This window comes from Myotis nattereri (assembly GCF_964212035.1).
Source record: "Myotis nattereri genome assembly, chromosome: 4".
Taxonomy (NCBI): domain Eukaryota; kingdom Metazoa; phylum Chordata; class Mammalia; order Chiroptera; family Vespertilionidae; genus Myotis; species Myotis nattereri.
The window spans coordinates 62,328,817-62,350,565 of NC_138079.1; the positions used below are offsets into that span (position 1 = coordinate 62,328,817).

The window sequence follows — 21,749 nt, forward strand, 5'->3', positions numbered from 1 at the left end:
AGCAGTGAGAGAACGAGAGGAAACCCTTTAACTACTAAAAAGACAGGGAAGGGTGCGCGTGTGGTTCTAACACATGGTTAAAAATTCAATTTCACCGACTCCAGGCCACCATGCTTCCTGTAGATGAACATCTCCTCACCGCTAATTCTGTGCTATTTTACCTTTCGTTAAAAAATGTAATTCAGGTTAAACTCAGCTGAACAGCAAAAAGCTCCTGATATTTTGAAGCAGTTTGGAACAATTACTTTGACAGGAGCCCTTGACAGTTAAATGACTCCGTTAAATGAATGTTATAGAAGACACATAATGGTTTTTAGTGAAATATTGAATTTAAGCACAAATGAGGAAAAACGAGTCATAAGCACTATGAGTATATTTGAATAATAACATCTTGCTTATGAACCTCAATGGATTCTATAATTTCTAATAATCATGCAATCAGCCAGTTAGATGGTGAGTATGTTTCCCATCTTAGTGCACTCTACTCATTTTGGGGTTTGCTTTGTGGTTGTTTTTTGACCCGAGAAACCAATATGAAAATCTGGAAATGCAGTAACTTCCTGTATTGGTATGATATGTTAGAGTTAGGCAATTCATGAGTTGCTGTCCACAAGTGAAGTCCTCCTCTTTCCTCGTTCTCACATGCTGAATGAGATTCTTTCACAAAGTGAAAAACTGGCAAAAGGCAAGAGCCTGCTGCCTGAGAACGTGCAAACTCACTGTGTTTCCTCCATCCGTGGGACTCAATATCCCTTTTCTTTTTTCTTTATTAAGGTATTACATATGTGCCCTTATTCCCCTATTGCCCCCCACCCCCACTCATGCCCTCACGCCCCTGGTGTCTGTGTCCATTGGTTAGGCTTATATGCATGCATACAAGTCCTTTGGTTGCTCTCTCCCCCTTACCCCCACCCTCCTTATTTTATGGATCGAAGGTGAGATAGTATCAAGGCTCTCACATGTTTTCTCATGACTAAGGGCTGAAATATGCACTGAAATAATAAGACTGGTGCTGTTCCATTTCCTTTCTAAATTCAATTCCAATGTAAGTGAGAGTGCCCTTGTGGTGGGGAAATCCAGCTTATAACATTCTGCTTCTGCAGAAGAAAGGGAGCTGGAAGTCCTTGTACACTTAAAACATGTGGGCCAGGAGAGAGTGGGGACACTTGAATTGGAGAAATGAGAACAGGAATGTTTTTCATCTTGCAGGTCTGGCAAGCAGGTTGAAAAATCAGTGCTCAGCACACTGGGTGGTATCGCTGGGATTGCTACACACCATGAACAGCTGCACACCCAGATTCTTCAGGCAGGTGAGGTACAACCTCCGCCAGGCTCCCACCGCTCCCTGCATTCATCTTCATTCAGCAATTGTCTATTTACACTGTCACTGCCTCTGGACAAGTCTGCTCCTCACTAGACAGTCACCCTTGAGGACAGGGAGTGTCTGTTCCTCTTGCCTCCCCCAACACTTCTGAGCCACGGTGTACTGTTCAATAAATGTAATTTTAAACAAATAAACTTTTAACTCCTTCAGCTGACAGTGAAAACATGTGGGAAAAGCCAGATCACTTAAAAATTTGGTATTAGTTAAAGGAAAGTTCAGACAGAGACACAGCAGGCTGCCTAAATTAGATATGACCTATAACCCCAGAAGCATCGCCCTCACCGGACGACCTACCGAATCTCGGACGACCCCCTGAGCAGAAATCTGCATTATAACACGATCTCAGGTGACTTATGCACAGAGGTTCCGGAAGCGGTTGTCTGGAATATGACTAGTATGATGCCTAAAGAAGTGATGGTGTATATGGTGGAGAAATAGAAGGCCATGGCAATGTGATGAAGCGAGGTCTGCTGAGAAAGTTTTAGCGCTCTCTCAGGACAGGGTAGCTGAATGCTCACAGGTGGGAAACACACTTACACCAGTTCCCTTGGAACCCTTTCTAGATCCTTCTTTATGCTCTTTCCTGTTTAAAGACACAGCTGCTCTTAATAATCATCTTTCCTCCTTGGTGCAAAGAGAGTATTTATCGTCAGCATACTGACATTTGCAGGAGGGCTGGCTTTCTCCACTGAAAATGTGGATGACTGAAAGGATATTGCTGACACCTGAATAAGAAATCCAGTGACTCTAAGCCATGTAAATTTAATTATTTCCGTTAATTTTTTTTTCAGGAATTTCTCCGCCCCCCCCCCCCCCCCCCAGCTTTGGAGAAGTCCTAGCAATTTTCATTTAAAAGAAATACAAGTCAGCAGTGGTTCACTGAACAGGCTGACATGCAATTTCATAGGGGGAGAGGCGCTGTGTCTTTAATCTAATTTGTGCTTTCAATTCCCGGCTAATGTATCTAGGGACCCTGATGTATGCATTTACAAGGAGACATCTGGGATGCGGAGTCCAGCTCGCTGCAATTCTCTGGAACATGGGTAAAAAATTACTCTGGATTCCCCCAGCTGCCCCGCCACATGATAAATCTGCATATACTCACAGATGTAGAAATATTCCCGGCCTGGCCTGAACTCAAATCCTAGAGAAAAGGGCGTGAAGAGCTGGAATTTCTCAGAGAACTTCAGTGGTCCATTTGGAGAGTGAGGCCGGTTACATTCCCATCGCTTGAATCCTTTGGAAGTGTGGTCGCAGGCACTGTAGCCATCAAAGTTCACCATGTAGAGGATGTAACGCTCGGTCTTATCTTCTGGGACTGAGTCCTCGTAGTGAGGGCAGAAAACATCCAGGTAGTCATTGATGCAGACGTCAATGTGGTAGTCACCCCGCTGGAATCTGTGGGGAGAAGGAACAGCTGAGATGATTCACACAGGAAAGGCTTTCGGTTTGGAGTCGGTGGTTGAACCATTAACATTGCCCGCACTAAAAGATTTACTATAACTTGCTTTTGTCGCATGCCATTATGATTCGGGGCCTGGTTTGAAATGTTACTGTTTGAAATCAAAGAAACAACATGCCATGGTACAGAGGAATACTATTCTATTTGCTTCAAAATATCCTACAAATGGAATCCTTCACATTCATTTTAAGTATTAAAGATCCTAATTTGCTGTTTTCCTTTCATCCTTAAAATCACATATGCTGGAGCAAAGTTTTCTCATTTCTAACACAGTGTTTCATTTCATAAGTATTTTTGAATAAATGAATAAATAATTTAAAGAACAAATAAATGACTGAATTGTTTTTGTGATAATTGAGATCATTCTCAATTTTCTATGCAAACCGGGAATATTAGAGTCATAAAGTTTAAAAGCTGGGAAGAAAACTCCTAGAACAAGATGTACTAGTACATGTTAGAGGAATAAAAACCTAAGGCATAATGATGAAGCAGTGAGTGACTGAACTACACCTGGGATGGAACCTTCGGATTCTAGTTAGGTATTTCCCTTAGTAAATCTGTTTATGTCACAAAGTCATTTTAGCTAAACTCTCTCTTTTTTAATGCCATGTCCCTTTCTATATTAAGAAAATTGAAACCATCAAATTTGAATGATTTTCTGCCCATTTCTTTTAATCTTATAGGTCCTGTTCTAGGGCTAGACTACTAAGTAATGAAAGTTAACAAGCCACATGAAAATAGCAAAAATCTCAACCTGAAATAGTTAAAATGCTCGCAAACACACACCACTGCACACATCACACCACAGTCTGCTCCGATTCTTATCTAACAAAAGCCTTGCTTATTTGTTTTAACTAATATTGTATGCCTTTCCTATCAACTGAACAGTATTTCTCAGGACCCAGTAATATGTGAAACAGGAATTGGCATGCATACACCTTTCTAAAACCAGGGTGGAAAGGCTAGGGGGAAAAAAAATCCTGTTTTTAGCTAGTGAGGAAATTCTTCTCTGAGCTCTTAGAAGGTTCATCATAAAATTGTGTTACTGCTGAAATACAACTCCCATAAAGTCATATCATCTTGAAGTCAGACAGTCTCAGGGTGAACACTTCCCAGTGAGGGTGAGCTAGTCTATTCCTTTTTTGGACATCTCGAAATGTTAGAAAGTCTCTTCTTATATTGAGTATAAATCTGCTTCTGTGTAATTTCCATCCAGTGATCCTACTTCTGCTGCCTGAAATTACCAAGAACAAATCTAATTCTTCTTCCACCAGGTAGTCTATAAAACATTTGGAGGTGTCAGCTATATCGCTCTGTGTCCTCCTTTCTCCAGACTGGAGAATCCTGATTCCTTTGGTTATTTCTGGTATCTTTCCCAGGCTCCTCACTATTCTAGTTTCTTTACCCTCAGGTCCTCCAGTTTGCCAGTGCTCTACTTAAAATGCTGTACCCAGCCCAGCTGGTGTGGCTCAGTGGTTGAGTGTCGAACTATGAACCCGGGGTCCAGGTTCAATTCCAGTCAGGCACATGCCCGGATTGTGAGCTTGATCCTCAGTGTGGGGCATGCAGGAGGCAGCCAATCAATGATTCTCTCTCATCATTGATGTTTCTATCTTTCTTTCCCTCTCTTAAATCAGTAAAAAAATATATATTTTAAAAATGCTGCACCCAAATGTAACAAAGACCTTCCATAGGCTGTAGTGACCAATGTTCAAAAATACTACTACCTTCACTCTAGCAGCTATCTTCACTGACAAAGCCCAGATTCCTTTCTGAAATACCACATGATAAAAGGGGAAGTGCTGATTTTGAGTAAGCAGACTGGTTTCTGCTGCAGGCCGAGTGGGAGAGTCAGAAGCCATCCGAGCCTCTGTTTCCTCATATGCACTTTGGGATAATAATAAGAATCTGCCTTGCTAACCTCACATGGCTGCTTCAAGTCTGAGATGAGGAAACATATGAAAAGCACCACGTGAATGCGAAGGACCATTACTCTGCTCAGGATATATGAAAGCATATTCAAATGGGTACTAATAAAATATTAACGTTGAAACAACATCAGTAAGAGCACACAACAGAAATAAAAATAACCTCATGTTCCCCTTGTTTAAAATCCAAAATCTCTCCTCAAATATCAAGTGATTTACAAAAAGTCCAGCTGACCCCTGCGTTTGGAAAGCAGCATGCTGAGTCATACAAGGGAAATAAAGAAAGATGGTCAGATTACTTTTTAGCGAGAGGATCTCAAAATACTACCAACTTTTAAAAACAAACAAACAAATAAAAGGAAAGTATTTATTTCGGTATATTTACCATGATCACAGAACCAAGGTTACTTTTTCTTCATTACCGGCAGACAACAATTTGTCAGCATGCAAGCAAAGCCTGTGTTGCTTTTAAAAGATTTTTGAACATCAAGGTAACATCACTGCCAAAGTACAAAGAAAAGACACTGCGACGTTCAGATAAAAGGGTGCTGGGCTATGAATCATCAGCACTCAAGAGCAGCCTGACAAGTTCTGGATGAGAGCCAGACAGGAGCCGCAGCAGAAGGCAATGCCCAGATGCACTTTGTATTATTATATTATTATTATAGATTTTAAAGACATTCTAGGGGGGATGTTTTTCCTTTCCCTAAGTGTCACTCATTTGAGCTTCTGCTAGCACTCAACACAGCTTAAAAGTAAAAATAAAAATGAAAACCGCCATTGTCCAGACCCATTCCATTATTGCTTTAGTCTACAAATTGTCCTAGGTTTTTGGATGCCTCAAAGTTAGCTTTTCCTTTCTGACTTTTATCCTTTAATCCTGGTAATGTTGCTAAGATTTTAATACAACAACCCATGAGATTAAAGACCTGGTTTACATCGGGTTGACCAGTTATCCTTTTCTGGTGACATTTTGCTCTATGTGGGGTGTTAAGTGAATCACCGTGGAACCTATTTTAAAAATGGGATTGCCCAGGAATTAGTATTTCTACTCTTGTATTCATACAACAAAATTAAAATGATGATTCAGCATGAAACTTACACTAAGTTTCAGATCTTTAATGCAAATTAATTTACAAATGTGAATTTCAAAGGTGGGCCAATATAAACTAAAACAATGATAAGGTGAAACTCATAAAAGGCATCCGTATAATGTACCACGTACAATACAAAGAAAAGTTTAGGGTTAAATATTCTTATACCATCCCAAATCACGCTCTCTGGCTGCAAAGTAGCACCGAACCATTACTTTCTGGCCTTACTCTGAAGGAGAACATATGTATGGCTAATATTATTGAGTGCTTATTGCATTACATTTATTAATTCAATTTAACTTCCATCATCAAGCCCACAGAATAGACATTATTTGTATACCACTTAAAGATGAGAAAGCTGAGATTAATAAGTCAAGCAATCTGCTCCATGTTACACAATGGGAAAAGGTGGAGGCAGAATTCAAACCCACGCAGCCCACGTTCTGACCTCCGAACTGAAGCTCTCCGCTATTCCACTTCCTGAGAGAGAAAGTTGCTAGCATCTAGCTCTTAGGTCTACTCTGCGTTCCCCGAGAGGGATTCTTCTCATTCTTGATGGGTTTCAGTTCTCTTCTTCATTCACTGGTGCAGCAGATATTTGCCACATCCAGAAATTGTTATGCTATGACTTTAAATATGTTGCATATTACTGAGTGGTTGTAAGTGTTTCTTTTTACCACTGAGGAAATGACTTTCAGAGAAGTTGTTATCCTCTTAGTTTAATTTTTCTCCACAGGAAAGACGCAGCAGGGTTAGGATTTCAACCCAAGTCTTACATGGTTCTGAAGCGTATTCTCTTTCCTCCTAACCACAATGGCTCGGAAGTGTTACCAGTGTAACTGCCCTCATGCAGCTTATACTGATCTTCTAGGAAAGCCTGCTGCAAGGTTGTGTGTGTTGATCCACTAGGTTGATCCCACACTCCTCAACTGGAGGCAGAAGGGTGCATCCACAGTTAGAATAAGCCTCAGATCACAGAGCCTGCACCCAAATCACACACATCATTTCAGTCTTTCCTAGAATAAAGAGCTGTTAGGCTTTCTCATAAAGGGATATTTTTTCCATCTGGAAACAGCTTTCATGAGCTTTAGCTCATTTTAAAAGAGTGAATTCACCTCAAGGAAGAATGATTCCACATGCCAGTAGTTACAAATACCATGGGTGGCACGACCTGTTTTAATACATCTGTAAATTTCTTGGAAATATGTCCTCTTTACTCCTCATTCTGAATTCCATCCATTGTATCTATGCATCTCTGCTGCTCTGAGATCACTGCATATTATGAACTTATTACCCACAAGCCAACAATAATTATAATATAATCTCTGCTAAATTATAATACAAAGGCGTGCATAGTTACCACACTTAGAAAATGATTGTGTTAGAGTAAAATGATTGCTTCCCAGGTTGTGTTCTCACAATACAAAAATCTCAAGTGCCAGGAAACATCTCATATGCATAGAATGATGGCCCTGTTCTCTACTGGGTATCAGGCCAATGCTCCTTATAACATATACTAAGTAGTATATGTACCGTTATAGCAGAAATACATTGTACACATTAATCAATTGGCAGAAGATTGTTGAGAATGTCATACATATTATGGAAGGGTCATGTTAGTTAATTAAGAAGAAAATTCTGCATGGAAACTTGTTCTTTGTAATCAGCTTAATTACAAAAAATGAATTATGTACTTTATGATAGTTCTTTTAAAAAAAATGCTTTTATTGTCTTTAAAGAAAGGGAGGGAGAGGGAGAGAGAAACATCGATTGGCTGTCTCCTGCATGCCCCCCAATGGGGACTGAGCCCGCAACCCCGACATGTGCCCTGACCAGGAATGGAACCGGTGACCTCTTGGTTCCTGGGTCAACACTCTATTGCTGAGCCACACCAGCAAGGCTACAATAGCTCTTGATGACCCAGAGGCTGCCTGGAGGATTGGGGGAAAAACACCACCACCGCATTTGGGGGCTATGAATAGCAAAAATAACAACCACAGTTGGGAGTGAGCTAGAAAGCCTATATGCGGATGTGTATTTGTCTTAGTTTGTCTTCAGTATTTACCTGATTCCATCGCTAAATACAATTTTGATTATAAATTTAATAATATTATTATTTCTCTCCTTATTTAACCTTCCTGAAGAAAGTGAATCATGAACTGAGTCTCAAAAATCAAATGAAATAAAAACAATAGACATGAAGTAAGCGTTGACAATTTGCCTCTTCCTTGAGATAGCAGCAATGAAGCCCTATCTCTACTGAGACAGGGACCAACACACTGTTTCATGCTCATAGTTCACCTGAGCCATAAGGACTATACTCCTCCTAATAAATTTATTTTTTAACTTGGGTCCCTCCATGGAGGACATCTAGTCCTCAAGTATTCCAGTCCTTTACTTCAAGTGCAAGTTCTCAGTGTACTCTGTCCGCGGTTCCTTGCGGCTATGGCGAATAGACAGCACCCAGCTTTCTTTTCCAGTGGATGGTTTTCATGTCATTGACCTTGCTTCCTCCTCTGCCGCCATCTGCTCTTGTGCTGCGGGACTGACACCCGGGGAGGCCAAGTCCAAAGGACACACAGGCAACGCGGTGGGACTCAGGCTGCAGAGGAGCAGCTCGAATGGCCCTTCCGCATCCTCCTCAGCCATTTTCCCCGGCTGCGCTCCTCCCCTCATTCCATCCTCATCTGCTAAAGCCAAAATGCGTTTTATTTTAGTCGCTGGAAGGGGAAGGGCATGGTGCATATTTTAAACGTTCTAAACTGGCCTTCAGCATATGTTGCTGGCACAGCAGAGCGCCTGCTTCCAGGGAAATATGTACAGAGGTATTTTTATCAGGCAGCTCCTGAGTGAAGTTTCTGCACTCCATAAATATAGAAACGGCATTACTGAAAGGAGGCAGAGTGCTTATTAGAGGTTAGGAAGCTGTGAGACACTTTATCCTCCCTTCATGTAACATGTTAAAGGATCGAATAAGGAAAATGTTATTTATCATGACCCGGATAGTTGATTTTTACATTTTCAATATATTTTAATCTGTCAAAGTGGTGATTGTTGTAATAGTCCTACAGTGTCACTTCTTTAATTACAAGGCCACTTAATATATTACATTCTGAAATTGAAATGTAAAAGGAGATGATTTATGGTCAAAGATTAAGCACGTTTGTCAGCTTAGGGTTCCTCCCAAATTTTAAACTAAATCTAGAGTGAATATATCTTGGCAGCACTGTCTTTCAATTTTACTATTATTGATTTAAAGGCTAATTTCAGAATAAGATGTCTCTTTTTAACCAGAGGAATTTATCATTTGTCCTGGGGGCCTAATGGGCCCTGCAGTAGACATGGGCTTTGGTTTATGAATATGTTTTGTGAGGAGATGAGCAGAATGGCAGCCTCTGTGGCATAACACGCCTCTTATCGTCTCCTTCTGCTACTCCTTTCAGCACAGAATGCAAGCCTTATGGCTTTCCTACCCAAAGTCTGAAGATGCTCTTTTTTTGTTATTGTTTTCTTGCAGAGGTTAAAGCAGGGAACATAAACAGCAACTCAAACCTGGGGTAGATAAATAATAGTAGCATTGCTGGGGGACTGAAGAAAGATTTCTTTTACTGATTTTAAATGTGTCCCCTGTCTCAAGGGCTAAAACGTGTCTATCTCTCAAATGTATTAGTAATTGACCATCATTTTTCACCTCTGGGATAGTCAGCCATGGAAAGTTTCACTGTCACCAGGCTAGGTGTTAAGGCTGAAGGAGGTATACAGTAGAGGAAGACCAAAACACATCATTCCAGGAAGCCCAATCCAGCTCTTTCAGGCTCTGGAAGACACCAATCATAACTAAAATCCTCACAGGAGTGAAGAGTTTCACATTGAAAAAAATACTACTCAAGGATGAATTTCAGAGATGTGTCCTATGTACTCTTTTGCAGCTGAAATGTTGTAAGCTACAACACATACATTTTCACCCAACGAAGCACATGACACTGAACAAAATATTTAGAGCCCAGATTGGTGCTCCATTTATCCACTAATGAAAATTCCAGTCAAGTTTCGCAGCATGGGAGCTTTGCTTTGAATTCAGTCGTGGTTGACAATAGAAATCAGACATATTTACTTGGTCAGATATTTAGAATTTATTAGTGATTTAGGATACTAACCTGTCGCTTCCCCCCTCCCCCATATGTGTGCACGTTCACAATGTGATTAAGCAAGTGATTTAAAATCACTTTAATACTAATTCTCCATATCAAACAGATGGATACAAATCTCAAACAGCTTTCACTTGTTACTTTCCAAGTACAAGACACACCAGTCAGAATGACTTTTTGAGATCGGTATCTCCCAGGAGTAATACCTGTTTCAAATTCAGGGCCCACAAACTGTTCTCTCCTCCAGTGTTTTCACTCATTTGGAGTTTGTTTTATTAGCTTGACTGAGGCGCTCCAAAGGAAACAAAGCATTAAATTGGCAGAGCCTAAATAAGACTTTCCTTCAGGAAGGGCCTGGGAGCTTGGGGTGACAGTCTAATTGCTTCTAAGCCCCCACCGAGGCCTCGGGCATGGAGTAAGAATGTGTCAACATCAATAGGCCAAGTCAGCCAGAGAATTAACCAGGCAGAGTCCTACAGCCCCAACAATCACAGATCACTCCACATGGTTTTGGAAAAGGGATTAAAAAAAAATAAAGAAGTACCGTCTGGCAATCAGAATATGTCCTAAGAGGTCACTTCCACAATGCAAAACAGGCTTTTCCCAGCTCCCGTGGGCCGGGAGCTTCCTGACAAGGCTGCCCTTCATGCCCTAAGTTCTCCCGAGTTTTACATCGTGTCAAGCACACAGAGCAGAGCACCTGCCACATACACACAGGTCCTAAGGCGGAGGCAGGAAATCACTGAAAGGGTTATACAGCCAGTGTCCTAGAGAAATGGATTAAAGAACATGATTCTGTTCAGGGGTCCTGGGAGTCAATCAAACAAGTAAGCCCCCAGCCAGACTGTTTACGCACAGGTAGTCCTGTATCCTAGTGGGATGGAGTAACCCTGTGGAATTTCAGGCTCCTTCTACTAGTAGTTCCAACAATAAAAGCATAGCCAAAGCACTCTAGCAAATGTTCTTTCTATTAACCAACTTAAGTAATGATTTAATAGTTCCCAAATAGTGGTGTGCCAACAGTAAAGCAAATATTTGTATTATGGCTTGATGATAACTTATCGGGATCATTACCAATTAAGGCTGAAATTTGGCCTGGACTTTTCAGAAATTGGGGTGGGGTATTTGAGATCTCCGTGGCATGGAACTAAGCTCTATTAACCTATTACTAAACAAAGGAAGAAACACCAAGCTAGAAGAAAGAAAACACATGTTTGTGGCTTCCTTTTGTTTTGATTTTCATACAGCAAGGGGAAATATATTTGGTAATGCTGGGGCACAGTAATAATAAGTACTTCATACCAAGTTTCAGGATCTAAAAGCAGACATGGCTGCTGTTTCTATGTAAATTAGCATGTGAAAGAAGTTAGTTTTATCCCTTTGGTTAGAGCCTAGTGAGCAGTTGGATATATATCTGGGACCAAGGTGAGAAAAGGCCAAGGTGAGAAAAGAAGAAATCTGGGGTCACAAGAAATCAGGTCGTGGGTATAGTCATAAAACATACTGACTTTATTCAAAGAAAATGCACTGATTTACAACAAAACAGGGACCACACTGAAAACAAGTCACTGTAATTAATGCTATAATACAGGGGTGGGCAAAAGTAGTTTATTTTTTGTATTTTTATGTAGGCACCCCCCTTTTTTTAAACAATCTATATACACTGGGGCCTTGACTTACGAGTGTCCCGACTAACAAGTTTTTTGAGCTACGAGCCGTCTCTCGGCCGATTTTTTTGCTTTGAGTTGCGAGCTAAAATTCGGGTTACGAGCCAGCTTCAGATACCCCACCGCTAGTTGGCGCAGTGAACGTCACAGTGAACGCCACAACATCAGCCCAGCATCATGTGTCTCACTCGTTCACATTTTGATTTGACATACAAGTAATTCGAGTTACGAGCTCCATCATGGAACGAATTAAACTCGTAAGTCAAGGCCCCACTGTATATAAAAGGCTAATATGCAAAGTGTCCCTGTGGGAGTTTGACTGGGAGACCGGAAGTTCTATCGCTTGCTATGATGTGCGCTGACCACCAGGGAGCGGTGCGGAATGAAGGAAGGCCCCAGGCGGCAGTTGGCAGCTGGGAAAGGGAGGCCCTGGCCGGCATCCGGAAGGCCCCAATCAGCCCTGATGGCCAGCCAGGCCTAGGTACCCTACCCTTGCATGACTTTCGTGCATCGGGCCTCTAATATAGTATAAAGCTCCTTGAAAATAGTGCTGGTGTTTCCTCATCTCAATATTTCCAACACTTAGCACAGTGCCTGAACACTGCGGTGACTGAGAAATGTCCAGAGAAGGGAAATTGTAGCTGGAAGATACACTTAAAAACAGAAAAACTGTGTAAAGTGCCCAGTAATCTCCTTCTGTGTTCTGGGTCCCAGGTCAAATTTTGAGTAGTGCTAAATAATGTTATAAACAAAGGCCAGGATCAGGAAACAAAATAATGGCCGACTGCAAAAAAAAAGGAAAATGATCATCAGGACTGTTGTTTGAGCAATGCTAGAAAATGATGCCTAGCCGAGTAGACAACTTAAGCACCTAAGGCAGAATGAAAGTTTCTCTCTTGTCATTAAGTCCTCTATTCAATTACCATTTATCGGGGTAATTAAACACTGGAAAGTGATGCCGGGCTAATTGTTAGATTATGATAATTACATGTCTTTGCTATGCTACAGCTGATCAAAATAAGATGTGGTCCCATGCACTTAGCTAAAGCTGCTCTGTAATCGTCAGACTTTCACAGAGCGCTAGGCCATTTATTACTAATTCATTACAAACCAGGCGGAGAGGCTTATTATTTGTAATGCTTCTTTCTCTTTCCCCCTCCCCCAGCCCCCGGCCCCCACACAGTCTCCTGGAACAAAACTCCCAAAAGGTTAAGCACAAACTGCTGCCTCGCACTGGCCCATTTCCATCCCAATTACACAGCTGAGCGGCATTAGGTGCCTCTATTTGAGAGGGTTCATCAGGCTGCTTCACAAAATCCTGCAACCGCCTATCACATTGGCAGGAACATCCAAGGCTCCCTCTTTCAGCCTCTGCCAGCCACTGTTCGGCTCCGAGCTGTGTCCCAGCAACCACGAGCTGGCAATCCAGAGGATCTTTTGGTTCTGAGGCTCCCTTCTGTTCAGGTCAGACCTACCCCAAGCTGGGATATGCCCGGGGTTGGCTCCAGTTAGCAGGGAGCATGGAGAGTACAGACTGCGCCCCTCCTGCCAGGACATCCTGTCTCTGTTCTCCGAGCCGGGTCAGGAGAGAGAAACACCTTTCTCAGGGACCGACAAGCATCACCTCAAGGCTACCAAAGAGAGATGCAAATCCTTGTAGAGAAAGACTAGAACCAACCCTTTGTCCTTAGTCCTTCTGGGGGTTAGAAATCCCTCCTTCCACCCCTCAACTAGCACACGAGTATTTGCGATTCTTCATTTGGCTTTATCCTGAGACTTCTCAAGTCCGCCCCCCCCCCACCCCGCCGCCGGCAACCATCATCAGATTGTGTTTACGTGGGCCATGGCTAGGTGGAGGAGCACAGAGCGTCCAGTTCAAAGTTTAATACCAACAAAGTCCATGTGATAGTATGGGTCTCTATTTAGGTTTTGGTTCCTCCCATTATTTGGGCAATGTCATGGACTGGAATGTTTGTATCTCCACTTCCCAGATGCATATGTTGAAGCTCCTAACCCCAATGTGACTGTATTTGGGGGTAGGGCCTCTATGGCGGTAATTAAAGTTAAATGAGGTTATAAAGGGTAGGGCCTTGATCCAATAGCATTAGTCTCCTTCTAAGAAGAGGCATGAGAGACCTGTGTCCCCTTCTCTTCTCTCCCAGTAGGTGCCTCTGCAAGCCAGGAAGAGGACTCTTACCAGAAACTGACCCTGGGAACTTTGATCAGGGCTTCTAACCTCAGAACTGTGAGATAATTAATTTTTATTGTTTAAGCCACCAAGTCTATGTCATTTTGTCATGGCAGCCTGAGCAGACTAATACAGGCACAGCTTAAAATTTAATTAATGGTAGAGTTGGGGGTGGGGTGGTATAAATTACATTACTGCCAGAGACACATCAGAGATATAAAGAATCAATGAAAAACAAGGCAATCATGGCCAGGAAGGAAGAGAGTGAGGGGGAGGGAAGAGAGCAGAATTAAGCCAAGCTGGCATCCCAGTACCCCACACGTGGGAGACACTCATGTTCATCTGCTATTCTGAGCAAATGGCTGGTCTGAGGGGAGAAGACACATTATTTTCCCAAGTAAGGATAGTTTCACCTCTGAAATTAACTCATGGCACCATGAAAACGACTGTATTATCACCCAGCAACTGTGTTATCTCACTGTTTCAGCAAGGCTTTTGCCCAAAGATAGAGTGAAGGGTGTTACAGAAAAGTCACATACTCCATTTTACCCTTCCTTGACCCTGTAAATTAAAATAGAATATGCCATCGCCTTTTAAAAATCATATTAAGTACATTCTGGGGACCAAACAAACCGCGAGGTACCTGTGTTAACACCAGAATACATAAAACTGTCATTTTGCACACACATTTACTGGTGGCCTGTGGCTTAGGACTGGGGAGCAGGGGTACTTTCATCACATAAAAATGGTTTTGCACTACTTAGTATTACTATTTCCTCCCCACACTCATTAAAAGGATATTTGTTCATTCAGGTGGATTCTCTACTTACTTTTATAGCCTGGACCACAGAACGATATATGCAAGAATAATGCAATCATAAAAAAAATAAGAAATTAGTTGTGCTATCCCAGAGAAAAAAATAAGGCAGGGAAAGAAATAAACAACTCACCATTTACTTTTTTAGAAATAAATCTCAGCACTTTAGGGGATTCTCAAGTGCTCTGATGTCTCTATGTACTTAAAGGCTTGTCTATGTCAACGGCAGAGAATATAGGTGTTGTTTCCCCCTACCCCTTTCATTTTTATAAGTTCTACTTTTAAAATGTCTACCTTGGAAAAGAACTAGAGTTCAAAGCAAATGCACATGACCTTCCTCTTGAACTTTCAGAATTTTTGGTCCTGCTATGAGCTCTGAAGGAGCCACTTGTGGGGTTTCAGAGGGATGGTTAGTGCCAAGACACAAAGATGATGAAATAAGAGGTGATAATAGGCTCTCCACGCTGAGTGACAACTCAGCACCCTGAGCCTTCAGAGACAGGGTCACAACTGGCTTTCCTCAGCACTCAGAAGCACAATCCCAGATCCCAGCGTTTCTTTCACAGGCCCCTTAACGTTTTATTGCTACTCAAATCGTTCAAGTCAAAGGGGGAGGAGGGGAGGGGAGAAAGAATGAGAGCTGTGGAGTTGCAAACTCAACTGTTGATGAGCTGGGTCAAAACCAACAAAGGTTATGTATGAAATGTATTAAATATTAAAGGAGCCTGGGTCTTAGCACGGAGTCTGTACCCAGTTGAAGATAACTGTGACTCACTGGTCACTTTATTTATAGAACAGGGCAATTTCATTTATTGATGTTTTAATTCAACATCTGAGTATCTACTCTGCATATCAAATATTTACCACAATTAAAATCATAACCCCTTTTGTAGTTTAAAACAAACTTAGATTTGTTTTCCACTCCATAAATATAGTGTACTTCTCAACCCTGAATCTGGGAGATGGGTAGAGGCAAAAAGAGAATTCACCTTGGTACTCCAGTCTAGATTTTCTGTCTCAGAACAATCTGTAGCGAACAGATTCACAACAGCAAGACCCACCCAAGGAGGCTTTAATGAATTTAGTTATTATCTGAAAAGCCCGAGTCTTGGTCACTAAAGGTGGCGGTTACTATGGCTTTATGAACATGACTAGGAAGAGTAACATGACATGTGCAGGCTAAGGGCAGCATAAAAGCACCATCCATGAGGCTAAAAAGGGCATGCCCACCGTTGGTGCTGTTAAGCTGCCTGAAGCTGCTCTAACATGCGGAGAATATTAAAAGGAAGCGAGAACGGTGTCCTGGCGGCAGAAACGCCTCTTCCTTTGCCCCTTTGGACAGGGAAGCTGAGCTGGAGTTGCGTTTACTCCGTGACTGGGCATGGGGTGACGCTTACACACACCTCTACTCAGGTGAATCCTAAGAGGTTACAAACTATTCTAATCCTCTAGAGGAAATAAAATAAAAATTGGGCACGACGGGAAGTGCTTCTGTTTTACTCTAAATATGAATTTCTGGCATATAAGCTGAAAAGATAAACTTACATATGCATAATAGCACTTCCTGGTAGAGTATTAAATTTAGGGGTGTGTGTGTGTGTGTGTGTGTGTTTAAATCAGGATGGTGGCTTGAAGATTAATATCTTTAAAGATATTGGAGATGTTTGGAAGGATATGAAAACTGCTCTTTTCTGTTAGACAATTAGGACAATTAAAAATTCATATCACAGGAGAGAAAAATGTTGGTTCTAATGACTAGAAAAATTTATAGGGCAACTCAAAATTAGACACATCACTCCTGTATTTCTTAGTTGCAAATTGCAACCCAGCATCCCCACGCACTCACTGAATTAAAAATAAAATTCTCAGCATTATATTTGCAGCTAAGTATTTATGTACACTACTGATTCTATGAATTCCTCTCACATAAAACTTCCTTATGATTGGTTTTGATGTAACTACCACCACAAGTTACTGGAGTTGAGAGTGGCAATCTCGCCACTTCTTAAAAACACCAGGTTATTTGCCTTTGTAAGCCTAGACACTACAGTGTTTTCATCAACTCAGTGATCATCACTCCCTTAACGTACGCAGCATGTGTGACTGAGGGTCGTGAATACATAGCCCTAGTGTTCCCTGGGCTCAAGGTACTCGATAATCATTTCCCAGGAACCCTATTTCTGCACAGACAGACATACAAGTGGAAGGAACTTTGAGGCACCATCTCATCCAGCTGTTTCCTTTCAGGACTGTTAATTATCTAGACTCTTAAAAAAAAACCTCCAGGGAAATTTTGAGTCTTAAATAGAAGCTCTTCCCAGGACCTGTAGATGTCATTCAAAAGTCAGTGCATAAAGCAATTCTCTATTCAGGGGCATCCAGCTTCCAGTGTGATTCAGGGCATTTCCGTCACCCCCCGCCCTGTAACTAGATTTGAGAGAAAAATAGAGGAAATTTAGCTCATGTTTTCCTAGGAAAGTCGAGCTGATTGTATTATCGACTGTCTACTGCATTAGCAATTTCCAACTGAATTACAAACTGTTTCCCTGCATTATATTGCTATTGTTCAATACCATTTTCATTGCCCTAATGAAACAAAGCTATATAATATAACCATAAAGTACTGATTACAGTTAACCATAATGGAAGAGAGAGAAAGAAAGACCTATTTTTAAAATATGCAAAGAAAAAGATAAATGCTGGTACTCAGCAGACATTTTTAAAAAAAAAACCCTTTTCGGCTTTCTGGATTGAGATCCAAACAACACTGACAAATTAATTCTTCTTTCGCTTCCAACAATACAGATGCTATTTCCCTTAGGATAGTATTTCTACAAGATTTCCCGAAGAGCAAAAGTTGGCCAGGTGCTAAAAAAAATAACAATGTGAATTTTACACATCTTAAACAGTGCCTACTTCAAACCAGAGTATTTATTCCTTAATATGAAAGAGGATATCCGAGTTTTCCCCTGGCTGCACGTTTCTCCCCAACTACAAAAAATGCCATTATGAAACCATTAGGGTGTTTCCTATTGGCCCATATTAAATCAACCAGCAACACCAATGATCAGGTTGCTGTGCTGGCTGGAGGGCTGCCTAAGTGAGATGGCAAATCCATGGCGGAGATTTCTGCCTTTTAGCAAAGGCAGTGAAGGTTATGTGGCAGCCCCTTATACGCCCTGCTCCTTCCCCACAGACAGAAGCAGCAAACAAAGAGATAGAGGGAACAGGAAGAAGCGGTAGAGAAAATCATTTGGTATTGCCAATTGCATTATGGCTAGAAGCTGCAGTGCCAGCCAGACACTTGCTACCCTCCGACATTGCCAGAGCTACCATTCCCCCACCCCCACCTCCACAAAAACTGTATAATTGGTACAGTGGACCCTTGACCGATGTGGGAGTTAGGAGCCCTGAACCTCCATGCAGCTGAAAATCTATGTGTAACTTTTGACTCCCCCATAACTTCACTACAGTCAGCCCTTCGCATCCGTGGATTCAAACCAACCTCAGAACAAAAACACCACTTTCTATATGCAGATGGAAAACCGCAGATGAAGGGCTGGATGTATTTATTGGGGGTGGGGGGGAGAGGACCTACATGTAAGTGGATCTGCACAGTTCAAACCCACGTTGTCAAGGGTCAGCTGTGTAATGGAGAACAGAGCATGCTGCTCTCACTCCTCAAGAATCCCTTGAGTTGAGATGGTGACGTGATAAAATGACTGTAGGTGCCGCCGTGGCAGATGATGACCTGTGGCTGCCCAGGTCCCAGACACCAAGACGTTCTGCATCTGACAAATCCTGCCCGCCGTTTCCTCGTGGGTATCGTGTAAGTGTAGGGAACACTGGATGTGAGGACCAGAGATTCTTCCTCCAAGACAAACTCTGGTCACGGAACAAACCTTCCCTGAAGATCTTTGTGTATTTCCATGAGCAATACTGACAATAATGCCATCCACGTGGACACAACATGCTGGGTTCTGCACACTGCCTTTACACATTGACCTGATTTCAGTGGTTCCGAACAGTCACCTCAACGCTCAGTTTCCTTGCATTTTCTAGTTTGCGCACCTCTCTAAAAAGGTAAAAATAAAAGGTGGCGTGCTAGGCCTCTTTCGATCATATGTATTACTTGAAAGATCAAAGAACATGCATTTCTCTTTTCTTATTAGAGTGATAATTTATGCAAGTTCATTTATCTTTTGCGGCTATTGATTGGATTCTTGTTGTCTCATCTCCATTAGAATCCTCGCTGTTTAACAATAATGCAAAGCCAGACACATTTACACAGATTGGTAGATGCTCTGGCATCTACAGCCTACCCAAGAGTTTGCATAAGCAAGACAGTGGGTGACATGGCGAACCATTTCACTTCATCACATCAGAACAAAATTCTCAGAGAAGATGAGAATACTTAATGGTCAAACTTCTCTTTTCAATTCTAAATAGCCAATAAGCAAACATTTGAAAGAAATCCTGTGCGTTGGGCTCGCTGAAATCAAAACAAAGTGAAAAACTAAGGATTACAGATCATAAAACCAATAGGTACAGCTGCCAAATGCAGGGCAAGAACGGCTCTCCTTTTCCAAATCCATGTTGTCAGCCCAGCAAACACAGAAGTAAACTATTCTTTAATGTGAAAACCAGCAAAAGGGCTCACCCCCAGGAGAACAATTTGCAGACATGGTTTGCTAGGTAGTTACTCCCTGTCTCAAATAATGCTTTTATTTAGTGTGTTATTCTGGAGAAAAAAATAAGTATGTATGTATATGTCCCCACATGTTTTTCAATATTTATTAGTTTACACGCTTTCTGTTTATGGCTTAATCAATAAATGTAGTTTTAGCGTCAGGACTAATGATAAAATAACTAACTTAAATATGAAGTGACCCATAAGCTGCTGATCACAGGACTAAAGAGTACACGAATTGCCATCTTCAGATACGATTTTTCATCCCCAAAGAGTATTGTAATCCAGTTGGTACAGAGCACACATGTGCTCTATTGAAGGGGTTGTTACTTTCTTCTTGTTTCCACTGCACTAAGTTACCCAGATTCAAAAAGGAAGAAGGGGAAAGTCCAGTAAAAATCTGTTTCGATGACTGGCACCATGGATTTGACAATGTAGAATCACAAGATGCGGAGCGCATGAACGGGGAGACGTCTCAGCTTACTGAGCATTCTAGAATTGCTCAGGAAGGGATGTTCAACAGGGGCAGAGGGACGCCTGGCAGGTGTGGAGTTCAGCCACCCAGGCCTCTCTAAGGATGCTTGCAAATCGTACAAGATGTCCAGGAGCACTAATAGGCATTCTCTGAACCACTTGGGAGGTGTCACTAATAAAATGTGGAGATCAGAATGGAAAGAAAATTTCATTTCCAATCCTCCTTGTGGCACCTGGCTTTTCAGCACATGTGTTTTGTTAAGTTTGCTAATGTCTGGTGGTTATCAAGGAAATCAGAGTTGATTAAAAATATTTCAATTTTATCTTCATTTCCCAGACTTTGTAGACACCCATCTGATAACTAAGAAGAAACAACTATCCTTACCATTTGTGGAAGCAGCATAAGAACAAATTCAGAGAAAGGGCAGGGAGCCATCTGACTAGCGTCATGTGTGGGCTCTGCTCCTACCAACTGTGTAACCTTGGCAACTTCTTTACCTTTCCATGCCTCAGTTTCCTCATTCAACAGTGGAATAATAATAGTAATGCCTCACTCCTAGGACATTTGTTAGGATTAAATAAACTAGTTAAATAAGTAAATTAGGACTGAATGTAAAGTGCTTAGTGCTTGACAAATAGTACAGGTAAAAGAAACATGTACAATTCTATTATCTACAACAAAAATTTTTTTGACCACTGAAGACAAATAATTTTACTACTTTGAAAAGTATCTTGAGAATCTCAGATCTTTAGAGATAAAAATTTTATAGTCATTGCAACATCTGACTAGATAGAATGTAAGTATAACAAATTTCTGAAAATAAACGGAAAGTGATTTCTATAAGAAGTTTACAGAATGGAGAGAATACGCTAACTCACGGGAGGGATTGCCTATGGTACAAAAAGGCAATTCAGTCACCTTTTGGAGTGTGTTGAATATATAAATACACGAGGACAGACTGGGCAGCTGCCTATGCCGTGTGATTTCTGGGACAAAAAGAAATGCCTCCCCAAAAGTGAATTTCAGTTCTTAAATATGTGTGAAGTGTTATTTTGCCTGGGAGGGAAATCTTACCTGTCAGCTAATGCGTTAACATATTTTCATTTCTCTGACTCATTAGTACCCGTCACCTAGCAGAGTTAAGGCCTGTGAGAGACTAAGGAACAAACACGGTGGGTAAATTTTGATAAGAAAGAGTAAGTGCTCTGCAGGGTTGGGAGAACAGGGCTCAGGGAAGGGTCAGGGGACGGAATGACAGAGATGCAGGTGAGATACTAGAGAACTACTTGAGACTTCCTAATTCTGAGGTCAGCTATACAGATTGTCATCACAATGCATTAGAATAAATGACATTTCTCAAAAGAAGGTCTGTTTTAACTTCAACTTTAAAATTATAGTTCACTTGAGCAATATGATGCTTAGATTGACCTTCCATTGTTACTTAATTTGATTGACTTTTCACATATTTATGTCCTGTCTCTTTTCATTAATTCATTTATTCAATACAAATATATTGATTGCCTCCTATGACTCAGGCATTGTGCTGAAGGTGGAGAAACCAAACTGAAGCAAGATATAGTCCTGGCCTAGAAGAACTGACAATCTAGTTGGGGGACAGTAGCACAATAAGTCACTGCAATGAAACGTGATAAATGTAAGAGAAATTTGTACCAAATCCTTGTGGAAAATAGCAAACAGCAACAGGCATTCAAAGGGGTTATGAAGACCTCACAGAGGAGCCAGGTCTTGGAAGATGGACAGAATTATCCCTAAGAGAAGGCAAGGGGGGAGGTTCCCAGGGAAGGGGAAGAGGTACAATCCCCAGAAGGCTCGAAAGCGTGTTGAGAGAGCAAATGAGGCTACCAAGGGAGGTGAAAACTTTATTTTGAAAAAGGA

At 41.5% G+C, this 21,749-nt stretch overlaps 1 protein-coding gene across 3 annotated transcripts in view; it reads right to left on the bottom strand.

Moving 5' to 3' along the window:
* Window positions 1-21,749, bottom strand: part of EFNA5 (ephrin A5) — a 285,918-nt gene that overhangs the window by 50,044 nt on the left and 214,125 nt on the right. For all 3 annotated transcript variants that reach the window (XM_081090049.1, XM_081090050.1, XM_081090048.1), the window contains exon 2: window positions 2,490-2,782. In XM_081090049.1, the coding sequence (XP_080946175.1) occupies window positions 2,490-2,782 (293 nt within the window). The remainder of the gene's footprint in view (window positions 1-2,489; window positions 2,783-21,749) is intronic.